At 42.7% G+C, this 18,422-nt stretch overlaps 1 protein-coding gene across 1 annotated transcript in view; it reads right to left on the bottom strand.

The window, feature by feature from the left end:
- The window catches only part of chd6 (chromodomain helicase DNA binding protein 6), a 93,733-nt gene that overhangs the window by 28,556 nt on the left and 46,755 nt on the right, over positions 1-18,422 (bottom strand). Inside the window, exons 5-14 of the mRNA XM_087170104.1 lie at positions 18,257-18,374; positions 11,101-11,254; positions 10,407-10,556; positions 10,040-10,105; positions 9,711-9,772; positions 6,597-6,714; positions 4,710-4,796; positions 4,438-4,575; positions 2,119-2,240; positions 789-1,032 (exon numbers count right to left, since the gene is read on the bottom strand). Of these exons, the coding sequence (XP_087026230.1) occupies positions 789-1,032; positions 2,119-2,240; positions 4,438-4,575; positions 4,710-4,796; positions 6,597-6,714; positions 9,711-9,772; positions 10,040-10,105; positions 10,407-10,556; positions 11,101-11,254; positions 18,257-18,374 (1,259 nt within the window). The remainder of the gene's footprint in view (positions 1-788; positions 1,033-2,118; positions 2,241-4,437; positions 4,576-4,709; positions 4,797-6,596; positions 6,715-9,710; positions 9,773-10,039; positions 10,106-10,406; positions 10,557-11,100; positions 11,255-18,256; positions 18,375-18,422) is intronic.

Here is an 18,422-nt window from a genome sequence, read left to right as displayed (position 1 = left end):
TCTGCTGAAAGCTCAACTCAAGACTCATGAAGCTGCAGCACATTAGCTGCTCACAGAGGAGATAACAGTATTCTGTATTCAGCTGACACTGGATATGCAGCTACGAGGAACCTGTGATGACACTGAATATTTAAACCAGAGAGAGAGAGAGCGAGAGAGAGAGAGAGAGAGAGAGAGAGCGAGAGAGAGAGAGACAGTCTCCAGGAAGCTGATCACGGTGGTACGGTGGCCCTGAGAGCTCAAAACACATGGAGCCGACCCTCTCCAACCCTGCTTTCCTTACAGGTACTAGTGGCTCACCAGAACACCTGCCACACCTGCTTTGAAAACCACGCTGGAGCTTCAGCTTCTGGTTCTTTCTCCCTCCTGAGACATTTGGTTTTGGTTTGTGTTGTGAAACCAAACAACACTGCACTCACACGGCTGATCTTACAGATTACACATTGTTAGTCTAAGTTCTCCTCCATGATTAATTTTTTTAAAATAAAACATTTGTTAATTGGCTCGTTTGTGTGCGTCTCCCTCTTTAGACTCGGGTTGTGACAACACAAACAACAATTTCACAACATGTGTTCTGCAAAATCACAACGCAAGTGTTTCCTGCAGTGTGGAGGACGCTCTTCATCTCTGTATCTTTGTTAGGACTCACCCCAATAAAAATAAAAGACCAGACGGCCCTGTGCATCCTCCACCTTTAGCTCTATGAATAAAAGCCTCACACGGCCGACTCAGTCACCGGCTGACTCAGTCACCGGCTGACGGGCGAGGGCCGGTGATTAATGCTCTACCTGCGGGTCTCTGTGAAACATCTCGTACTGCAGGATCATCTGCCGGCTGATCTGGGAGCCGTGGTACACGATGACGTTCATGTGCGTCCACGTGCGAAACTCCCTCTCCCAGTTGGTGATGGTGGACAGGGGGGCGATGATGAGGAAGGGGCCGCGGATCCCCATGTTGAAGATCTCGTACAGGAAGGTGATGGACTGGATCGTCTTTCCCAAACCCATTTCATCTGCCAGGATGCAGTTTTTCCTGGGAAGAAAAACAAAAGACGTCGTGAGACAGAGAGAGAGAGAGAGAGGTGTCCTGCCATGATCCTAACATACAGGAAACACATCTGTTTACACTAATTAGTACAATAATTAAGCTAATTAATGGATTACCGTTTGTGTAAATATAAAGTACTTAGTACCAGTTGTTCTTTATTACAGGGGAATCAGAAAAAGATGTCTGTGTTGTGTTGCAGAGACATCCACTGAAGTTAGCATGCTAACCAGCTAACCAGCTAACCAGCTAGCCCTGGATGAAGGCGTAGAAACTGTTTGTGTTACAGCGACATTCCTCCACTCTGGGTGTGGTTTTACATTTTAAGTAGAAAAGTAAAATCAGGATTCCCCACAAGTTCTTTCCAAGCCCAACTGCCCCAGATTCAAGGACCCAACAGATGATAGTACTACTCAGATCAAGGTTAATTAAGCAGCAGCTTTAAAAGAGCTCACAGACAGCAATGAAGAAGAGAGAGAATCTGTTACAGACCGTGTTGTCGGCGCCTATTTACTGACGTTCAGTAAAAATCATTTTTATTTCTCCAACGAAAAATATAAATTCAAGCACTTTCAATGACCTGTGTCTGTTTATGTCTATTTTCTCAAATTCCCAAACTTTCAAGGATTTCAAGGCGCCGTGGGAACCCTGGAAAATCGTCAGTGTGAAGGTTTTTTTACATTTAACACCTGAAAACTGATTTAATCTGACTGTGACCAAGAACCAGATGTGCAGCATCAGGAGAGGCACACCAGACTAAAGCTTGGGGCCCCACAAGGAGAAAAGGGGCCCCTGACGGCCCCTCATATTGGCACATTTTGCAATGACAACTATAAACCTCCCTTAAAGACACTAAGTGGTGCCCCTAAACATGTTTGCTGCAGGTAGCATCTTCCCATTGGCTGCATGTGAGGCGTTTAGGGAACATCTGTAAATTGTATCATCTTATAAAAGTCAGCATGTGGGGTGTAGTTTATTAGCTTCTTTGTTAGTTGTCATATCAACACCAAATGTTCTTTAAACCTAAAAGCAATCACGCTGCTTTGACTGGCTCAGGTGTGTTTGTGTATTTACCTGTTGTACCAGTTGAACAGTAACCAGTTCATTCCCTCTAACTGGTATTCTCTGAGCTGGTTTCCGTTGCGGTAATCTCTGCTCCGCTCCAGCTTCTGCCACTTGTCTGGAAGAGGACGTTCCTGCGACACACACACACACACACACACACACACACACACACACGAGTCTTTACACAGACTGTAACTCACTTCATCCGAACGGAATCACTCACACGACACAGATTTTATCCCTCAGAAGAAGCAGGAGGATCAGATATTAAATCAGAGAGGAGGCCGACGAGCTGTTTTTAAAAGGTGAGAGAGAAACTGGAGGTTGAATAGACGACTAATAAAATAAGCAGCGTGACTCACCGTCGCTGCCAGGACGTAATAAGTGATGATACTAATTGAAATGAATAATGGCGAAAGAGCAGGAATAATCTGCTCGGGGTCTCACTCCTGCGTCTCTCGCAAGGTGAAATAGACTCTGGGAAAATTGCTGCTATTTAAGCAGCAATTTTGTGTTCAGCATCCAGTGAAGTTGAAATGTTAGACCGCTCAGACGACCGACGGCTTAATACACAACTGTCACGAAACTGACGTCTCGCTTTTAACGACCTTTCTGCTATAGTTTCTAGTCCGAGCTTTCACGGTGACGCCCACACACACTCGCTGAAGCAGAGCGGCCCAGATGTGGAGGGGACTGAGGGTCAAAGAGGCAGATGTTTCACATGGGTTTGGTCGTTGAGGGTTTTATTCTACAAAAGCGAACGGCACAGACGTGAAGGGATAAACCTCGCAGCACTGATTGTGTTTGTGCTCATTAACAGTGGAGAAGAGGCCGAGGGGAGAGCGGCTGTGGAGGCAGCGAAGATGAAACATAAAGCTGTAATGGTGGCGTGTTGTTTGTTTGTTTTCACCATCCTCATCACGGTTTGTAAATGTTTTCTCACAGTATTTATCTGATATATCCTGCTTCAAGATTTCCACCCACATCTCCGTGTATTCAAACAGGTCAGGTGATTTGTTCTTTGACAACAACTGAGCCAATCAGAGCCTTGTAGAGAATGAGGGCGTCACCTTCGAGCACCTGAGACAGAAAAACCGCCACAAACTACAATCGCCGCCTCGTTGTTGTATCCCTCCGCCAAGCAGTCGAGACGCAGGAAATTTCGTCCCAGTCTCTCCTTCCTGAGTTACAGTGTTGTACAACAGCCAGAGGTGTTTTTTGCAGAACATTATGACATCACAGTGAAGTTGACCTTTGATCTCTTAGTTATAAAATGGCTTCACTTCATTTTATCCTTTTTATTTGAGTTAAATTGTGTCATAATTAGCGAATGAATTTGTTAATTATGGCCAAAAACGTGTTTTGTGAGGTCACAGTGACCATGACCTTTGACCTTTGACCACCAAAAATCTAATCAGTTCATCCTTGAGTCCAAGTGAATATTTGTGCCAAATCTGAAGAAGCTCCCTCAAGGTGTTTGTGAGATATCGGGTTCATGAGACCAGACCCGCCAACGTCAGGCTTTGGTCAGTAATGGAGAAGGCCGTCCCAGGTCACATGACTCTGCAGCAGTCACAGGTCACATGACTCTGCAGCAGTCACAGGTATTTACCGGCTGCAGCTCCGATCAGCAGTCATGTAAACGCAACACCCGGGTGAACACACTCATATTCTCTCAGAGCACAGACACTGGAAACACACCTATCACCCGTCCAGCGCCGTGCTGTTACACCAGCAACACACACAGCTGCACCTTCCTCTGAGCACGAGCTGCAGCCCGGGAATAAGTAGCGGATTCGTTTTACCGGTCCTCACGGCAGCCAGCGTGTCCTGCAGCATTATTCAAACTGTCGTAAGACTTAGGGACATAAGACGCCAAGAGTCGACTCATTTCTTCGAACGTCAGGTTCACAACTCCGAGCAAAAACACGACTGCAGCGTCTGGAAATGACGACGCCGCGCTGCAAACTGATCACGGTGGAAACAGCCTCCAAACGGACTGATTGTCAGGCGACATCTGCTGTTCTTACTTTATTATTCTGTGTTTTTACATCATTTCTCAACCTTTATTTCCAAACATTTTGATTTAAACACCCCCCCCCCCTCTTCTGCTAACAATGCTCCATCACTTTATAGATTTTCTTTTCACACAGAAAATGTGTAGTTGTTGCAAAGGTCTGAAAGTTGCTGTTTTCTCCTTGAGCCTGGATCTGTGTCGTCCTCACTCTCTCATTAGCTGCAGTGTTGAACTACAGTTTCCCTCCTCTCTGTCAAAGTGTTGCAATAAACCGAATGGCGGCTCTCGTCTTTTATTGTGTCTCTACTCACCATGTGTCTGAGGTCCGGCGGCAGTTTCTGGATCCCCTCAAACTCTTTGATCTTCTCCGGGTCCAGGTCCTCCTGCAGCTCCCACGTCGCCTCCTCGTACGAGAGACTGCACCACTTAACGAGGTAATGGGTCACCTCCTGCAGCAGCACGACAAACACAGTGTGTGTGTGTGTGTGTGCGTGTGTGTGTGTGTGTGTGTGTGTGTGAGGACCTTCAGTGATAATAACCACTTTCACAGCTGACAGAGTGCGTCTGTGTTTGTGTTACGTACCTCTCCAGTCTCAGTATCTGTGGTAACAGCCACCTCCAGCACTCGGTCCACCTCGACATAGTCCGGGTTAAACAAGTCCTCATCAGGCTGAGAAGAGACGAAGAGAGACAGCAGCAGATTATTGATTATTGATTGGTAATCAGGTCAGGGAACAGTCTGTAAAATAAGCTAAGCAGATGTCTTAAATGTACAGTCTGTAACTTCTGCCACTAGGGGTCTCTCCATCAAAACGATAATAAAAGATGGCGTTTGGAAATAGCGTGGGATCATGGGAGTTGTTGTCTTCAGCTTCTCCCGGTCGTTCAGGACGAGATCAGGTGATTAAAACCAGTAAAAACACTAAACTGACTAAAGCAGTTTCACATTTAAAGTCAGAGTTTGACCGACGCCGTACGGAGGACAGAGACGTCAGGGAAGAGCTGGAGCTGAGATTGATGCTGACCTTTGTTCTGACTGTTTCTTTAATAACTTATGAAGCAGACGTTCAGGAGGTTTTTACCTGCAGCTGAATCATCCACAGAGGTTTCCTCCTCTCCACAACTAACAGACCAGAGGATTAAAACCAGGAGAAACTCTGAATAAAACAGTTTCAATTTAAAAATCAGTGATTCTTCAACTCTGGACGCTGGACGTCTCGGAGCTGAGCTGTCTAACGTTTCCTCTGCTTGTTTCTCTGATAACTTCATGTCCAGACGTGGATCTTGCAAACAGAGTTACACAAACTGTTTTAGTGTTTTATTATCTTATCTTTATCACTCCATCATTATCTCTGTTTTCCAGTCTTTCCTCAGCTCCTTATTATTGTCTTATTTTCATTTGTTTTTATATATTACTTTCTCCTGTATGTAAATGTGTTTGTGTAAAATGTATTCAAGTGAGAAAAAACTGAAATAAAAGGTTGGATATTAAAAATCTAATAAAAATGAAGACAAAATAGATTAAAAGGGAGGAGGTGATTGGAAGTGAGTGAAACCAGAAAATAAAAGTAGAAATAAAATAAATAAAAGTAGGGTATTAAAAGTAAAAACAATCCAGAAACTAATCATAGAATAAAAGGACACACCAGTAAAACAGCTTAAAATATGTCAATAAATAGAAAGATAAATAAATTCAATTCAATTAAAAGCGTGCGTCGGGATATGATGTCACTGACAGGCAACCAATGAAACGGCGTTACCGTGATTATGACATTTAGGAATAAATATAAGAACACAACTCAGCAACATATAGAAGACAGGTCAAGCTGTTTTTAAACATTTTTATGTGGAAAAGTTACAGATTCTAACTTTAACATAAGAGCATCGTGAAAAGGAGCATTTACTTAATACTGTAACTCCAGATTTTAATTCTACCACGGCCGTTTCTTTCTACCCCTGACAGACAGGCCTCGCTCTGTCGTACAGAGACTAGTTGTTATTTCAACCTCCATGAGCCACATCCTCCATAAACATGCTTCCTGTAGATGGAGAGACACTACTGCTACTTTTCAACTATTGCTTTACCCCTCAACATTCATTCTGAGAAGCTTTAATTAAGGTCAACAACAAGGTGTGACAAGGTCTGCAACCATGAAGTTTGAGTTATTCAGCAGAGGCCGAATTACGCTTCTATGTCAAGTAGTTGCCAGGTTACAGCATGTTGGAGTTAACCTGACGACCTTTACAGCACTTCCAACACTTTGCGGCGTCACCGGATGAATGTGCTGTGAATTATCAGGCATTGTGACCCGTTCATTCATTACACACCTGAAGTGATCACGACCGCATGTTTCGTGACGGGAGAAAAAGGCTTCGGTAACGGCTCATAAGAGGTAATAAAATATGAAGTCAGAGGGAGAAGATTAGCCCCGAATCCAGAGCTGAGGAGAGGATGAGGATGAGCGTTTACCTCGGTGAACAGGTGTTTCATCTGGGCTTGTTTGGTCCTGAAGCGTTTTATCTTCTGGTGGATTCTAGGATCCTTCTCTAGCTCCTCCAGAGTGGCCCATTTGCAGTGAAGGTAGGAACTAAAACAACAGAAGAAACAACGCAGCTTTTAGCTTATAAAATACATGAGGTTTGTTGTTCAAACTCAATAAAGAAAATCAAGACAAATCACATCATGATTTCCCTCCACAATCAACTCAATATAAAGAGATGGAAACAAATCAGTCCGACTACAACAAGAATTTGTGCTGATTATTAACAAAAGACAGTTAAAGTTAAAGCTCCTCCAGTGTAAAGGTCTGTGTCCATGTGTAGTGTGATTATAGATCAGCTCTAGCTTCTATATTAATACTGTGAAAGTATCAAAGCCTCAGTCCACAGAGAAATGCACACAGCCTGTATTCAGAAACTGAGCCTTAAAACCAGCCGGCAGGACTTCTGGAACTTTGTGATGTCACAACAAAGCAGTCACCAAGCCCCGCCCACCTGGACCCACCATCCAAACCTTGCAGGATTTGGTTTCTCTGAGTGTTTTTACCTGAAATCTGCTATATTGATAGATTGGCTCACAGACCTGTTGTTACTAGATCTGCAGAGAGAAGCCTGAGAGAGGAGATGTAAAACTACACTGAGATGGTTTTTATATCTTCTGATGGATCAACACTTCAAATAAAACACAGAAGAAGAAGAAAATATGGAGCTTTAAAACAAAACATTAAACAAACAGACCAGTTTAATAAGCTCCAAACAATCTTTAAATCAACATGGATAAAATAAAGTAAGGCCATGGTTTTATCCAAAGAGACGTGAGGAACATCACTAAAGCTTCAGCACAGTAGGAGACCTTGGTCATCATCATCATCATCATCATCATCATTTAATGATCAGGTCATGGAAATTAATTAAAACATAGTGGAATGGCATTTAGAAAGAGAGAAAAGTGGTCTAATATTAAAATACAATCATGAATAAATAGAAAATACAGAGGATCGATGATAAAGAAGCCAAACAAATTAATGTGATCCATCTGATCGGCCTCAGCAAGAGGTTTAAACAAGAGGGTGCCATGATGCAATGTGTCCTACAGAGTGTTTTATCTTCATCACACACACACACACACACACACACACACACACACACACACACACACACACACACACCACTGAATCTTACACAACGACATGCATGATTTAATCCATAAACCACGATCTATAAATGGACAAACATAAATGTCAGCGCAGCGCTCAGCGTATAGTGCTGCACCATGCAGTTACTGAACCGCCTGTGCAACTACTTATGCATTTGATACTGCATTATGTATAATAATGATTTTTTTTACACAACAAATATTATACTTTTCTCGGACTCTATAATTTGTGAATACATTATTCTAAATGGAGCCGCGGAAAAGTAAAGCATTCACATCCGTTCGGTTTGAATTAACGCAGGCAAATCTGCCATGTTTTATTCATCACCCCGGAGAATAAATTATGATCATAATAATGACTGTATATCTGTGTAGGACTTTTCTTAAAGATACAAAGTGCAGGAACAAACAGGAGGGTCTCCAGAGAAGAGCCGAGCCTCGGTAAGATGATGAAAAACTCTCTCTGCTCTGCCTCAACAGCTCCGGCTGAGGAGCCTTCCACCGACTCCACTGCTGGAAAAACAGCCGTGTGTGTGTGAAGTCAACTTCCCCAGGAGACGTCGGTGTCTTAAAAACTATTAACCAACTGCTCCAACAAAGTCAAGACACTCCTGATGTGTTTTCATCAGTCGTGAGGGTGACTTTTAATCCCCCCAGGACTTGTTGTAGATTAGCCAGAGAGCATTTCTTTGAGCTTGTGAGCATCTGGCTCAGTTTAAAGACGCAGCTCCTCGGGTCTCAGTGTTTGTGGCGTTTACATGTTCCCCCTCAGGGCTGAGCTCCAAAACATGACCAGCACAGTCCCAGTTTGAGGGTGAGTTTCCTCTCCATGGCACACACACACACACACACACACACGCTTATGCCAACTTAAAACAACAACTGCATCTGGCAAGTGCACAAAATACCACGTGCAGCAAACGCATCATAAACAATACTGCGTGATAACAACGTATTTCACAGCTTGTCACGGATGAATCCAGGTTGGTAAAGCTTGGGCTTCAGACTGATGGGGACTTGGAACGCTAATGTTAGCTTGTTTCTAACTTTAGCCTTAAATTACAGTTTAGATAATTAATCTTAGCTAGTTTCTAACTTTAGCCTCAAGTTAGTTTAGCTACCTGATATTAGCTAGTTTTCAACTTATAACTGTGTGTAAAGTGTAAAACACACCATTTATCAATAAGTTACAATAAGGCTCCTTTTACCTGTTATAAATGGTAATAACTCATTAGTAAGATTAATGAGTAGTAAGCATTGACTTGATCTTGCCAAATAGTGAGCTGCATCAATTGTGATGATGTGTTAACAACCAAATTAATAACCTAATTATAAACCATTTATAAATCCTTTATAAAGGTCGTCTTATTGTAAAGTGGTACCAGTATAATTTTGACGTACTTATACTTTACTATTAAACTTTAGTATTTCCATTTTATGCTACTTTATAGTGAAACTCCTACATTTCCGAGGGAAATATTGTACTTTCTACTTCACTACATTTATTTGACAGCTTTAGTTAAACAAGCAAGATACTGTAAGGACTGTAACACCTCAGTTCAGTGAAGCGCACGCCTGCACTGTACTGGATTCCCTTTTGCCCAGATTGTCATTGTATAACTCAGACTCCGCATCACCTGGTCCAAGCAGGTGCGCAGTGGACGGCACAAAACACACTGATAACAGATGAAATGACACCGGAGCTGCGGTGTGCCGGCAACGCCCCCCCCCGCTCTGAGCCTCTTCATCCACCGAGCGTGACAAGTCCCCACACTAACAAACCCTGCTCTTCTTCAGGAGAATTCAATCCTGCCGACACACCGTGTAGAGACATCTCTGCAGGTGTCAGCGGAATACGAAACAAAACAAATCTGAAGTACAACATGCCAGCTTTTAAATGTGTGACTGAGCAATGATGAGGAGACTCACAAATTTCTGTACTTGACGTAAAACTCCTCTGTTTCCTCCGCTTGGTCCTCTGACGGCGAAGTCTGCGGAGGGAGACGGACAGATTAAGTGAAGGAGAAATAAATAAATTAATATAAAAAGATGAGGAGGGCTGTAGATTTTCGAACGAGGCAGAAATAAAACCGTCATCATATATTTATAATCTATAAAAAAAATATATTCCATTCATGAAAGTGAATCTGTGAGATTCTCTCTGCCTCTGTGTGTGTGTGTGTGTGTGTGTGTGTGTGTTTTGTGTGTGTGTGTGTGTGTGTGTGTGTGTGTGTGTGTGTGTCGTCTTTCTTCTTCACCTCTTTCTTCGCTGTTCTGACAGACAGAATTTTCTCAATGATGTTGGCTTCGTCCTCAGGTGGTTCCTGAGGGACACGACGAGAGAAAAGATGAGCATCCCACTCAGATGAAGGTCAGTTCACCGCTCACACAGCGGCAGAGCAACAGAGACTTCACAGGGAGCAGCGCACAGAATTCAAAATGTGCACGACACAAAACCTCATCTGTAATTATTAGACGACGCATCAAACCGAGAGGTGGGAGCAACGATCTGTCCACTCCGGTTATATCAATGAGTGCGGAGTACATATTATACATCATCATATTTATTATGCATTTTAAAACTAAAGATGAAGAACGCAAGTGGGAGTGTGTGTGCGTCCTTACCTCGGCCTGCCACGCCAGAGCGGTGGCGTTCAGCGCCGAGATGCGACCGGCTCCAAGGACCGCGATGGTCTCTCCGTCATCGTCCACCACCTTAAAGTCTAAATCCTCGTTATACTTCCTCCTCTTGACCTGTCGTCCCGAACGCCGCTTCTGCAGATTAGGAAGGAAGATACATCCAGGGAGACAGAGGGGAGGTGAGATAAGAGGAAAAGAAATTGAGGAGTTAAGAGTGATGGAGGAGGGATAAAAAGGGAGTTAGGGAGACAATCAAGAAGTGGAGGAAGGGAGGAAATGACACAAAGAGATACGGTGGTTGAAGAAGAGGGGGAGGCGGCAGGTGAGATGGGAAAGTGAGAGATATTAAGGTGAAAGCAGGGAGTGTGAAGTGAGGGTAGGAGGGAAGGAAAGAGGAGAGAATAAAGGAAGTGATCAAACAAGGGACAAAAGAAAAAGAAAGGAAGCAAGGAAGCAAGGAAGCAAGGAAGCAAGAAAGTGTCACAGGAAATTGAACCATTTGCTGCTAATTAGCCCTCGAATATCTGAGTCACTGACGAATGACTTTCAAGAGTTTAAATGCGACATATAACATGTTTAACCAACACGTCTACAGTTTAATATAAAGTTAAACTTTATTAATTAAGCAGCCCCTCCCCCAGTCCGTCTAATTAACCCACTGTGTGCCGGGGTCCCTCACCGCGTTATCCAGGGGGTCCTGGCTGTCCTCTCCACCCATGTTGAGGGCTGACATTGAGGTAGTGTCGTCACTCTCCGCCCCCTCCTGGACAGCCACTTCCTGGTTTCTCCTCTTCCCCTTCTTCTTCTTCTCCACTGGCGCCGCGCCAGGATCTCTGAGAGAGAGAGAGAGACAGAGAGAGAGAGAGAGAGAGAGAGAGGGAGAGGAGGAATAGTGATGAGTAATTATCAGCTCCAGTCTCCCGCAGCAGCGTTTTCTCACCGAGCCAGAGGCAGGAAGCTCGATCTGCTCGTATCCAGCTTATATCTGGTAAAATATCCTATCGTCACGAGGCTTGGGCGATATCTAAAGTTCAATATCTCAATTACAGACCAGCCCAAATATTATTGTGATGTACAATGTTTCAACATTATGAGAAATATCCTTTTCAGCTACAGTGCTTTTCCCTCTTAGGGTCATGGGAGGACTGGAGGGAATCCCAGACGACAGCGGACAGGTCCATCACAGGGCCGACATGCAGCAATAACAATAATAATAATAATAACCATAATAATAATAATAATAATAATAATAATAAGATTTATTCATATAGCACTTTTAAAAACACAGTTACAATGCGTTTTACAAGACAAGATAAAATTGAGGACGAACAATAAAAATAAATGATAAACAGATTTGAAAACAGTTTAAAGGTTTTACAACATTAGAGAGGAGATATAAGAGACAAATATATAGAGACAAATGAGTATGGCTAACGAAGGAATGAATGAAAAAACATCACAAATATTGTGATATTCAATATTATTGATAATATCAAAGATCAGCCGAAGCCAATCCAACTCATCTCTGCTGGTGCCATTATTTCCTCCTCAGGTGCTGATCACATGAATAATTTGTATATGTGTGTCATAATAATTTCCTTTTTATAGTAGAATATATTAAAAATGGAAATGATGATGAAATGATGTTCACTTCACTGAACATGTATTCGACCCACGTTTGAACCCATTAAATGACACTGTGACTCACTTACATCACATAAGTATTTCATCTCCGAGGCCCACCCCCCCTATTTTTAATAAATGAGTTGATGGTGAAAACATAAATATATTAACCATTAATGATTTATCATTAACTTAAATTATTTGTCAGACAAGCGCAGCAGTGTCCTCCCTCCTCGTGTCTTTACTGTATCCTGATAGATTTTCTTTTGTGTGCAGTCAAATCAAACTAGGAAATAAAGCCATTCGTTCTAACTTGTTAAAATACTGCAGCAGAATCATAAAGGAACAAAACAAAATATTAATTATTAATATTAATCAAACTTATGTTAAAATGTGAACAGTATTTATGTTTATCTCTATAACACGTGTTTACACCTTTAGTTTCTACATCTTCAGGTTGATCAGACTCAACAACCAGCTGAGAACCTGGTTTGTGTCGTGCCGTGGATGAAAAGTGAGTCGTATTAACATCCTGTGTCATTTATTATCAGCTGGTTTCAGCTCTTTATCTGTTTTCTCCATATACAGTATTTTAACGCAGCTGAATGCACCAAGCTGTTCTTCTTGACATGTTTTTTATGGAACAGGTTTGAAACGGCCTCTGAAACGTGGTCCATGAAGACGACATGTCCGGCTGAGCTGTAGTTTCAGAGACGAGAGAAACTCCCTGATTGGGTCTCACTAGCAGCGCTGAAAAGCAACATGGGTAATGAAATACAAGCGTCGCTGACCTCGTCGTCTCTGCTAGCAGCTGTTGTTCAGTTCAATTCTGCATTTTAACGCTACAGCTGTCTTTGCTGAGGAGACAGTCTGCTTCCTGTTTACATCGGCTCGCACATGCCCAGTGTACGCGACTGCTCATGTATGTTTTTCAGGCGGGAACAGTCTGAAGTCTGGACGGAGATCGCTTATGGTTTGAAAAACGCCGCTTTAAAATGAAAGCGTAGCAGTGTGGACGCAGCCTCAGAGAGAGAGAGAGAGAGAGAGAGAGAGAGGGAGAGAGAGAGAGAGAGAGAGAGAGAGAGAGGGAGAGAGACAGAGAGAGAGAGAGACAGAGAGACAGAGAGAGGGAGAGAGAGAGGGAGAGAGAGTGAGAGAGAGAGAGAGACAGACAGGGAAACAGAGAGAGTGAGAGAGAGTGAGAGAGAGAGACAGAGAGACAGAGAGAGGGAGAGAGAGACAGGGAGAGAGAGAGAGAGAGACAGACAGAGAGAGAGAGAGACAGGGAGAGAGAGAGAGACAGAGAGAGAGAGAGAGGGAGAGAGAGAGGGAGAGAGAGAGAGACAGCGAGAGAGACAGACAGAGAGAGAGAGAGACAGAGAGAGAGAGAGAGAGAGACAGAGAGACAGAGAGGGAGAGAGAGACAGACAGAGAGAGAGAGAGAGAGAGCACTGGATTTGTTGCCTGGTGCTTTTTGAAAAAGTCTCTAAATCACTATAATATTATAACATAATCAATATATATGATATAATCACTTGTTTGTCTTGTGTTTGCTTTTTTGTTGTTGTCTCTTCTTCGAGTGTTCATCTATATCTGTGCATTTCAATTTAAATATTTTCCTCTACTGTCACGTCTGTGGTGTGTTGTGGTTTTTAACGATGATGAAAACCGACTGTTTTAATTACACATTGCAGCAAAAACCCGACTTAGAGTTGAAAATAAGCAACAGCTATAAACTCTGCAACACATCAGCTTCACGCTTTGTATTGAAACTATGTTAAAGTGCATCGTCACATTAACCTAATAAATAAATTAACGACAAATGAACACTGCAGCTGTAAACAGCCTCCTAATACAAACTGTTTGAGGCCGACCAACGGTGGAGCTGTGATCACTCACTCAGTCACTCAGCCACAGAGACTTATCTACCCGCAGTATCTGACAGGTTTAGAAATAGCAAAGGAATCATTAAACCTCAGCTGTTGGACTCGTTGTTTCCACGTCTGACACTGTGAACGTCCTTTAGAGGTGATGGTCTTCTTCTTCTTCCTCTTTTTTATTTTAAAAGTGAAGCTGGCAAATTGCTCAGAGGAGCGAGTGAAGTCAGGACTGTACTGGCAGCTGTGGTCGGACGAACAAAACAAGATTAATCTCCAGGCCCAGCTAATGGTCTCTCTCTCTCTCTCTCTCTCTCTCTCTGTCTCTCTCTCTCTTTGAGAAAAGACAAAGCAGCAGATTCAGATGGAATTAAAAACTGCACCACATGAGGATTTTCTAATCGTCTTCAGAACAAAACATGACCCGATGCCAGAGCACAACCTGAAAATGACCCCGAGTGAGTCTCGTCCAACGACCTCCCTCCTCCTCCTCCTCCTCTTCCTCCCCTTCCTCCTCCTCCTCTCAATGGATCTCCTCATGTCTTATCTGCTGTCATCTCTTTCATATCATTACTTATCTTTTCCTCTCACCCTCACTTAACCCGTGTCTCTCCCTCTCTCTTCTCGTTCACGGCGCTGATTGTCATCTCTTCTCTCAATAACCTTCATTCCTTTTCGTTCGTCAGCGCGTCTTTCCTCCCGTTTACGCTCGTCTGTAACTTTTCTCTCTCTCTCTCTCTCCGTGTCTTGTCAGTCTGCTTCCTGCCTTCCTCAACTTCACATCGGTGACTCATCTCTTCTCTCTTCCTCCGTTTATTCACACTTTATTTTGAACGACTTTCCCTTTCTCGTCTTCCCACTTTTTGAATCATGAAACTACTTATATCTCCTTCTGTCGGAGACTCTCTCTCTCTCTTCACTGTCCTGTCTCTCTTCCACATTATACTATCACAACCCGGACTCAACTCTGTTCCCTCTTGACGAAGTCAGCCAGAAATATATTTGAGATCTGCACTTGTCTCTTTGGTCTCTTTGTGAATTCAGACTCTCGACACAACACATGAGTGCTCTGGTTTCCTGCCACGACACTGCTCTAGAATTTATCAGCTGTTTACAGAGATGTAATTCAGGAGGTCAGGATGTCACTTTGTACCAGAGGCAAGTTGTGGCGCTTCAAAACACGACCAGTGATTTACCTTGGTTTATATACAGATACAGACTGTGATGTAGATGTCTATCTGAAATGGATCAGTCTACAATCAATAATCCATAATGACAAGGTGAAAATATGTTTTTAGACATTTTTGCAGCTTTAAAATTTCTCATTTAATCAGGTTTTAATTGTTAATCACTGCGTTTACCCTAAAGTTCATCAACATTTTAAAAAGACAAATGTGCTTGTTTTTCCAGCCATATCCAGTTCCAAAGGCAAAGCCAGTGACTGACAGTAGGAGTCAGAGGTTTGAGCTCTGAAATGGTTTTTATTTCATGTTTCGATCTGCTTCAGAGGCTGAGAGATAAAGGTTTTAGTGAACGCAGGTTTGTCTGAAAACCCTCAGGTTTTAGGACGTTTCAGTGGACGCCTGAGTCTTAATGAGTTACAGACTCTGCTCTGTTGTCAATCCGGTGTTTAACATATTATAATGTTAAATATAACAACATACAACAGAGACATATGATGAGTGAAATGATCATCAACACCATGACTGAGTGTTTCCACCTTGAAGCAATCACAGTCTCATGAACACAGATTCAGGGTTTCATACGTCACAAACCTCAGGAACAAATCCTGTCAGCTTGTGGGGACGGGGGGGCGGGGCTAAATACACCTGACACCTCGTCAGTACAGAGAGAGAGTTAGCATTAGCACAACCGCTAACACTGTGTCAGCCACTGCCAGTTACAAGCTAACAAACAACATAAACAAATAAGAAGATGCTAACTATGCTAACTGCTCTGATCCGTCTGCTGGTCTCCGGTTCTGGTCTCACATTTTCACTTTGTTATTATGGATTATTGATTGTAAATTGATGGGCAAAAAATGGAAATTTTTAAATAAATGTACATCAAAATAAATTGAAAGGTGTCTGAATTCTTTCTGGAGTTTCTGTATTTTCATTTCTGTGTTTGTGGTTTTCTTTAAACACAACATCTGCCACACTGAGCTGGAAGAGGAAACGCCACACACACGAGAGACCTGTTAATGGACGGAAAGAATAATCCTTCTTTTCCTTCATTAGTCTTATAGCTCTTACATCTGTAACTAAAAAAAAAAAAAAAAAGCAAAAAAATGTGTTATATGAGGCGTTGCCATTGTGTCTTTATCTCTGCTCCGCGACCTGAAGAGCACTCAGCTGCTGTGAAGTGGTCTGACACTGAGGAGGGAGGAAATAGAAAGAAAGACACAAAAGAGGAGGCAGGAAGACGGGCAGGGGTATGAGAGGTGAAAAAAATAACCATAGAACAACCATTAAAAAAAAAACCCACATATTTTCTGTGTTGTTAAAAACAAAACTCTGGTAAAAGAAGACGAGCAGTTTGTCGACGTGTTTGTTTCTGTTGAAGTGATGGATTCAGCGAACATGAGCTGGAGCCGCGGCTGCTTTACCAAAACACAAAGCAGACGCCCCTCATCAAGGATTTATGAATGGTTTATATCTAGTTCATTAATGAGCTTGTTAACGCTTTATTAATCATTTATAAGCTGTTAAAACACATTAGATGAAAAAGGGAAACAGTGTGTGTCTGAACCGTTCGGCCTCGTGTCTCTTTGTTTTCGTCTGTAGCTGCTGCTTCATGCTAACGATCAAACACACGTCAACGATCTTAATGGTCAGAAAGTTTCATTTGCCAAATTATGGCAGATCACATGATCGCATCACATGACCAGATTCATCCTCTGAGGCCTTGGCAGGGCTGTTTACCTTGATCAGACTGTTCTGCACAGTGGAGATTAGAGCAGAGATGCTCTCTGCTGGTTGGTCTCTTTGTTAGGACTTTAACATCCAGGTAGAACACAGGTGGTAACCTTCCTTTACCTGGTGAACTGCTCACCCAAAACACATCACCACTTACTACTGAGTTTCACCAGTTATAGATGGTAGTAACGTTATCTTGCCAAATAGTGAGCCTGCATCAACGTATGTATGAAAACTGCTCGAACTCGTTTATAATTGTTTCTGATTCATAAAGTGTTAACATCATCAGAACGATCACGTCTTTGCAAATGTCAAGACGATATTGGGCTCGTTTTCCCATTGACATACAAACTTATTATGTGTATTATTAAATTAATATAGAATCTAATTTGCATATAACCGGCGCATAACACACACACACACCCACCCACAGACAGATTCAGTTTCTTATCCTGCTGCCCTTTTATGGTAAAGCATTATTTGTGATCCCTATTTTGTTTTAACAAAGCCATAAAATGTAATATAATGTATGTGAGAGAGAGAGCTAACTTGATCTTGCCAAATAGTGAGCCTGCATCAACGTATAAAAGCTGTTATAACTCATTATAACTGTTTATTTAAAGTGTTAACAACCGAATTAATAAGCTCAAGCTTTAGATAAACCATTTATAAATCATTGTAAAGTTGTGCCTGAGAAATGTTCTGACGAGAGGAGCTTCATGTTTATGATGGATGATGATGTGCAGCTAAAGGTCAGGGTGGGGTTAGATGAGGTTAGAAAATAAATGCATCTACAGAAGCATCTTTAAGAAAGAGAGGGAAGCGGCAGAGTTCATACAAACAGGAGAGCTGTGTATAAGGAGGTTTCATGACCGAATTGGACGCAGAAGAAAACCTTTTTTTCAGTTTCATTCACATCCGTTTTCATCCATTTAGAAAAGCCCTCATCTATTTGTTTACTCATCCGTCACATGCAGATTCATCTCAAATCCAATTTCAGCTGCCAGTTCATTCTGGTGCATTTTTACAAAATCACAAAAGCTTCATTCCAACATCTCATTTAGGTGCAAACCACACTGTGTTTCCTGTGTTGTCCTGGGTTTAAATAAAGCTCCTCCCCATCTTTTCTGACTCCACAATAAAGCAAAAAACCCCAAATACAGCCTCCAAGTGAGATATTTGTTACCGAGCTGCCCAGAGAGAAACCGCACAATTTGTCGGGGATGACAGGTTTACTGCAGCCTCGCTCGCTCTGCTCCATCAGTGCCCACTCCTAGTTCTTCTCCAGCACAGACTTCTTCACTTCCTTTCCACTAAATCCTCTCTTTCTTTCTTTCTTTCTTTCTTTCTTTCATCTTGCATGTTATAAATTTTCTTCCTCCTCCCATGATTCACCAGGCCAGTCACCGCGTCTTACCTGGGTTTGCGGCCCCTCTGTTTTGGCGCTGAGGGGGCTGGAGTCTTGCTGTTGGCCTGGCCGTGGTTCTTGGCCTGGACCTGGACCTTAGCGTGGAGTCCCGGTGCAGGAGGAGGTGCTGCAGGAGGAGAGGGAGAAGATACACTGAGCATAACTCTAGTCATTC

The sequence above is a fragment of the Seriola lalandi genome, unplaced genomic scaffold, assembly GCF_002814215.2.
Source record: "Seriola lalandi dorsalis isolate HSWRI2012SDOR001 ecotype SW California unplaced genomic scaffold, Sedor1 jcf7180002054928, whole genome shotgun sequence".
NCBI lineage: Eukaryota > Metazoa > Chordata > Actinopteri > Carangiformes > Carangidae > Seriola > Seriola lalandi.
The sequence above is the reverse complement of the archived record's forward strand: the minus strand, read 5'-3'. Positions and strand labels throughout refer to the sequence as shown.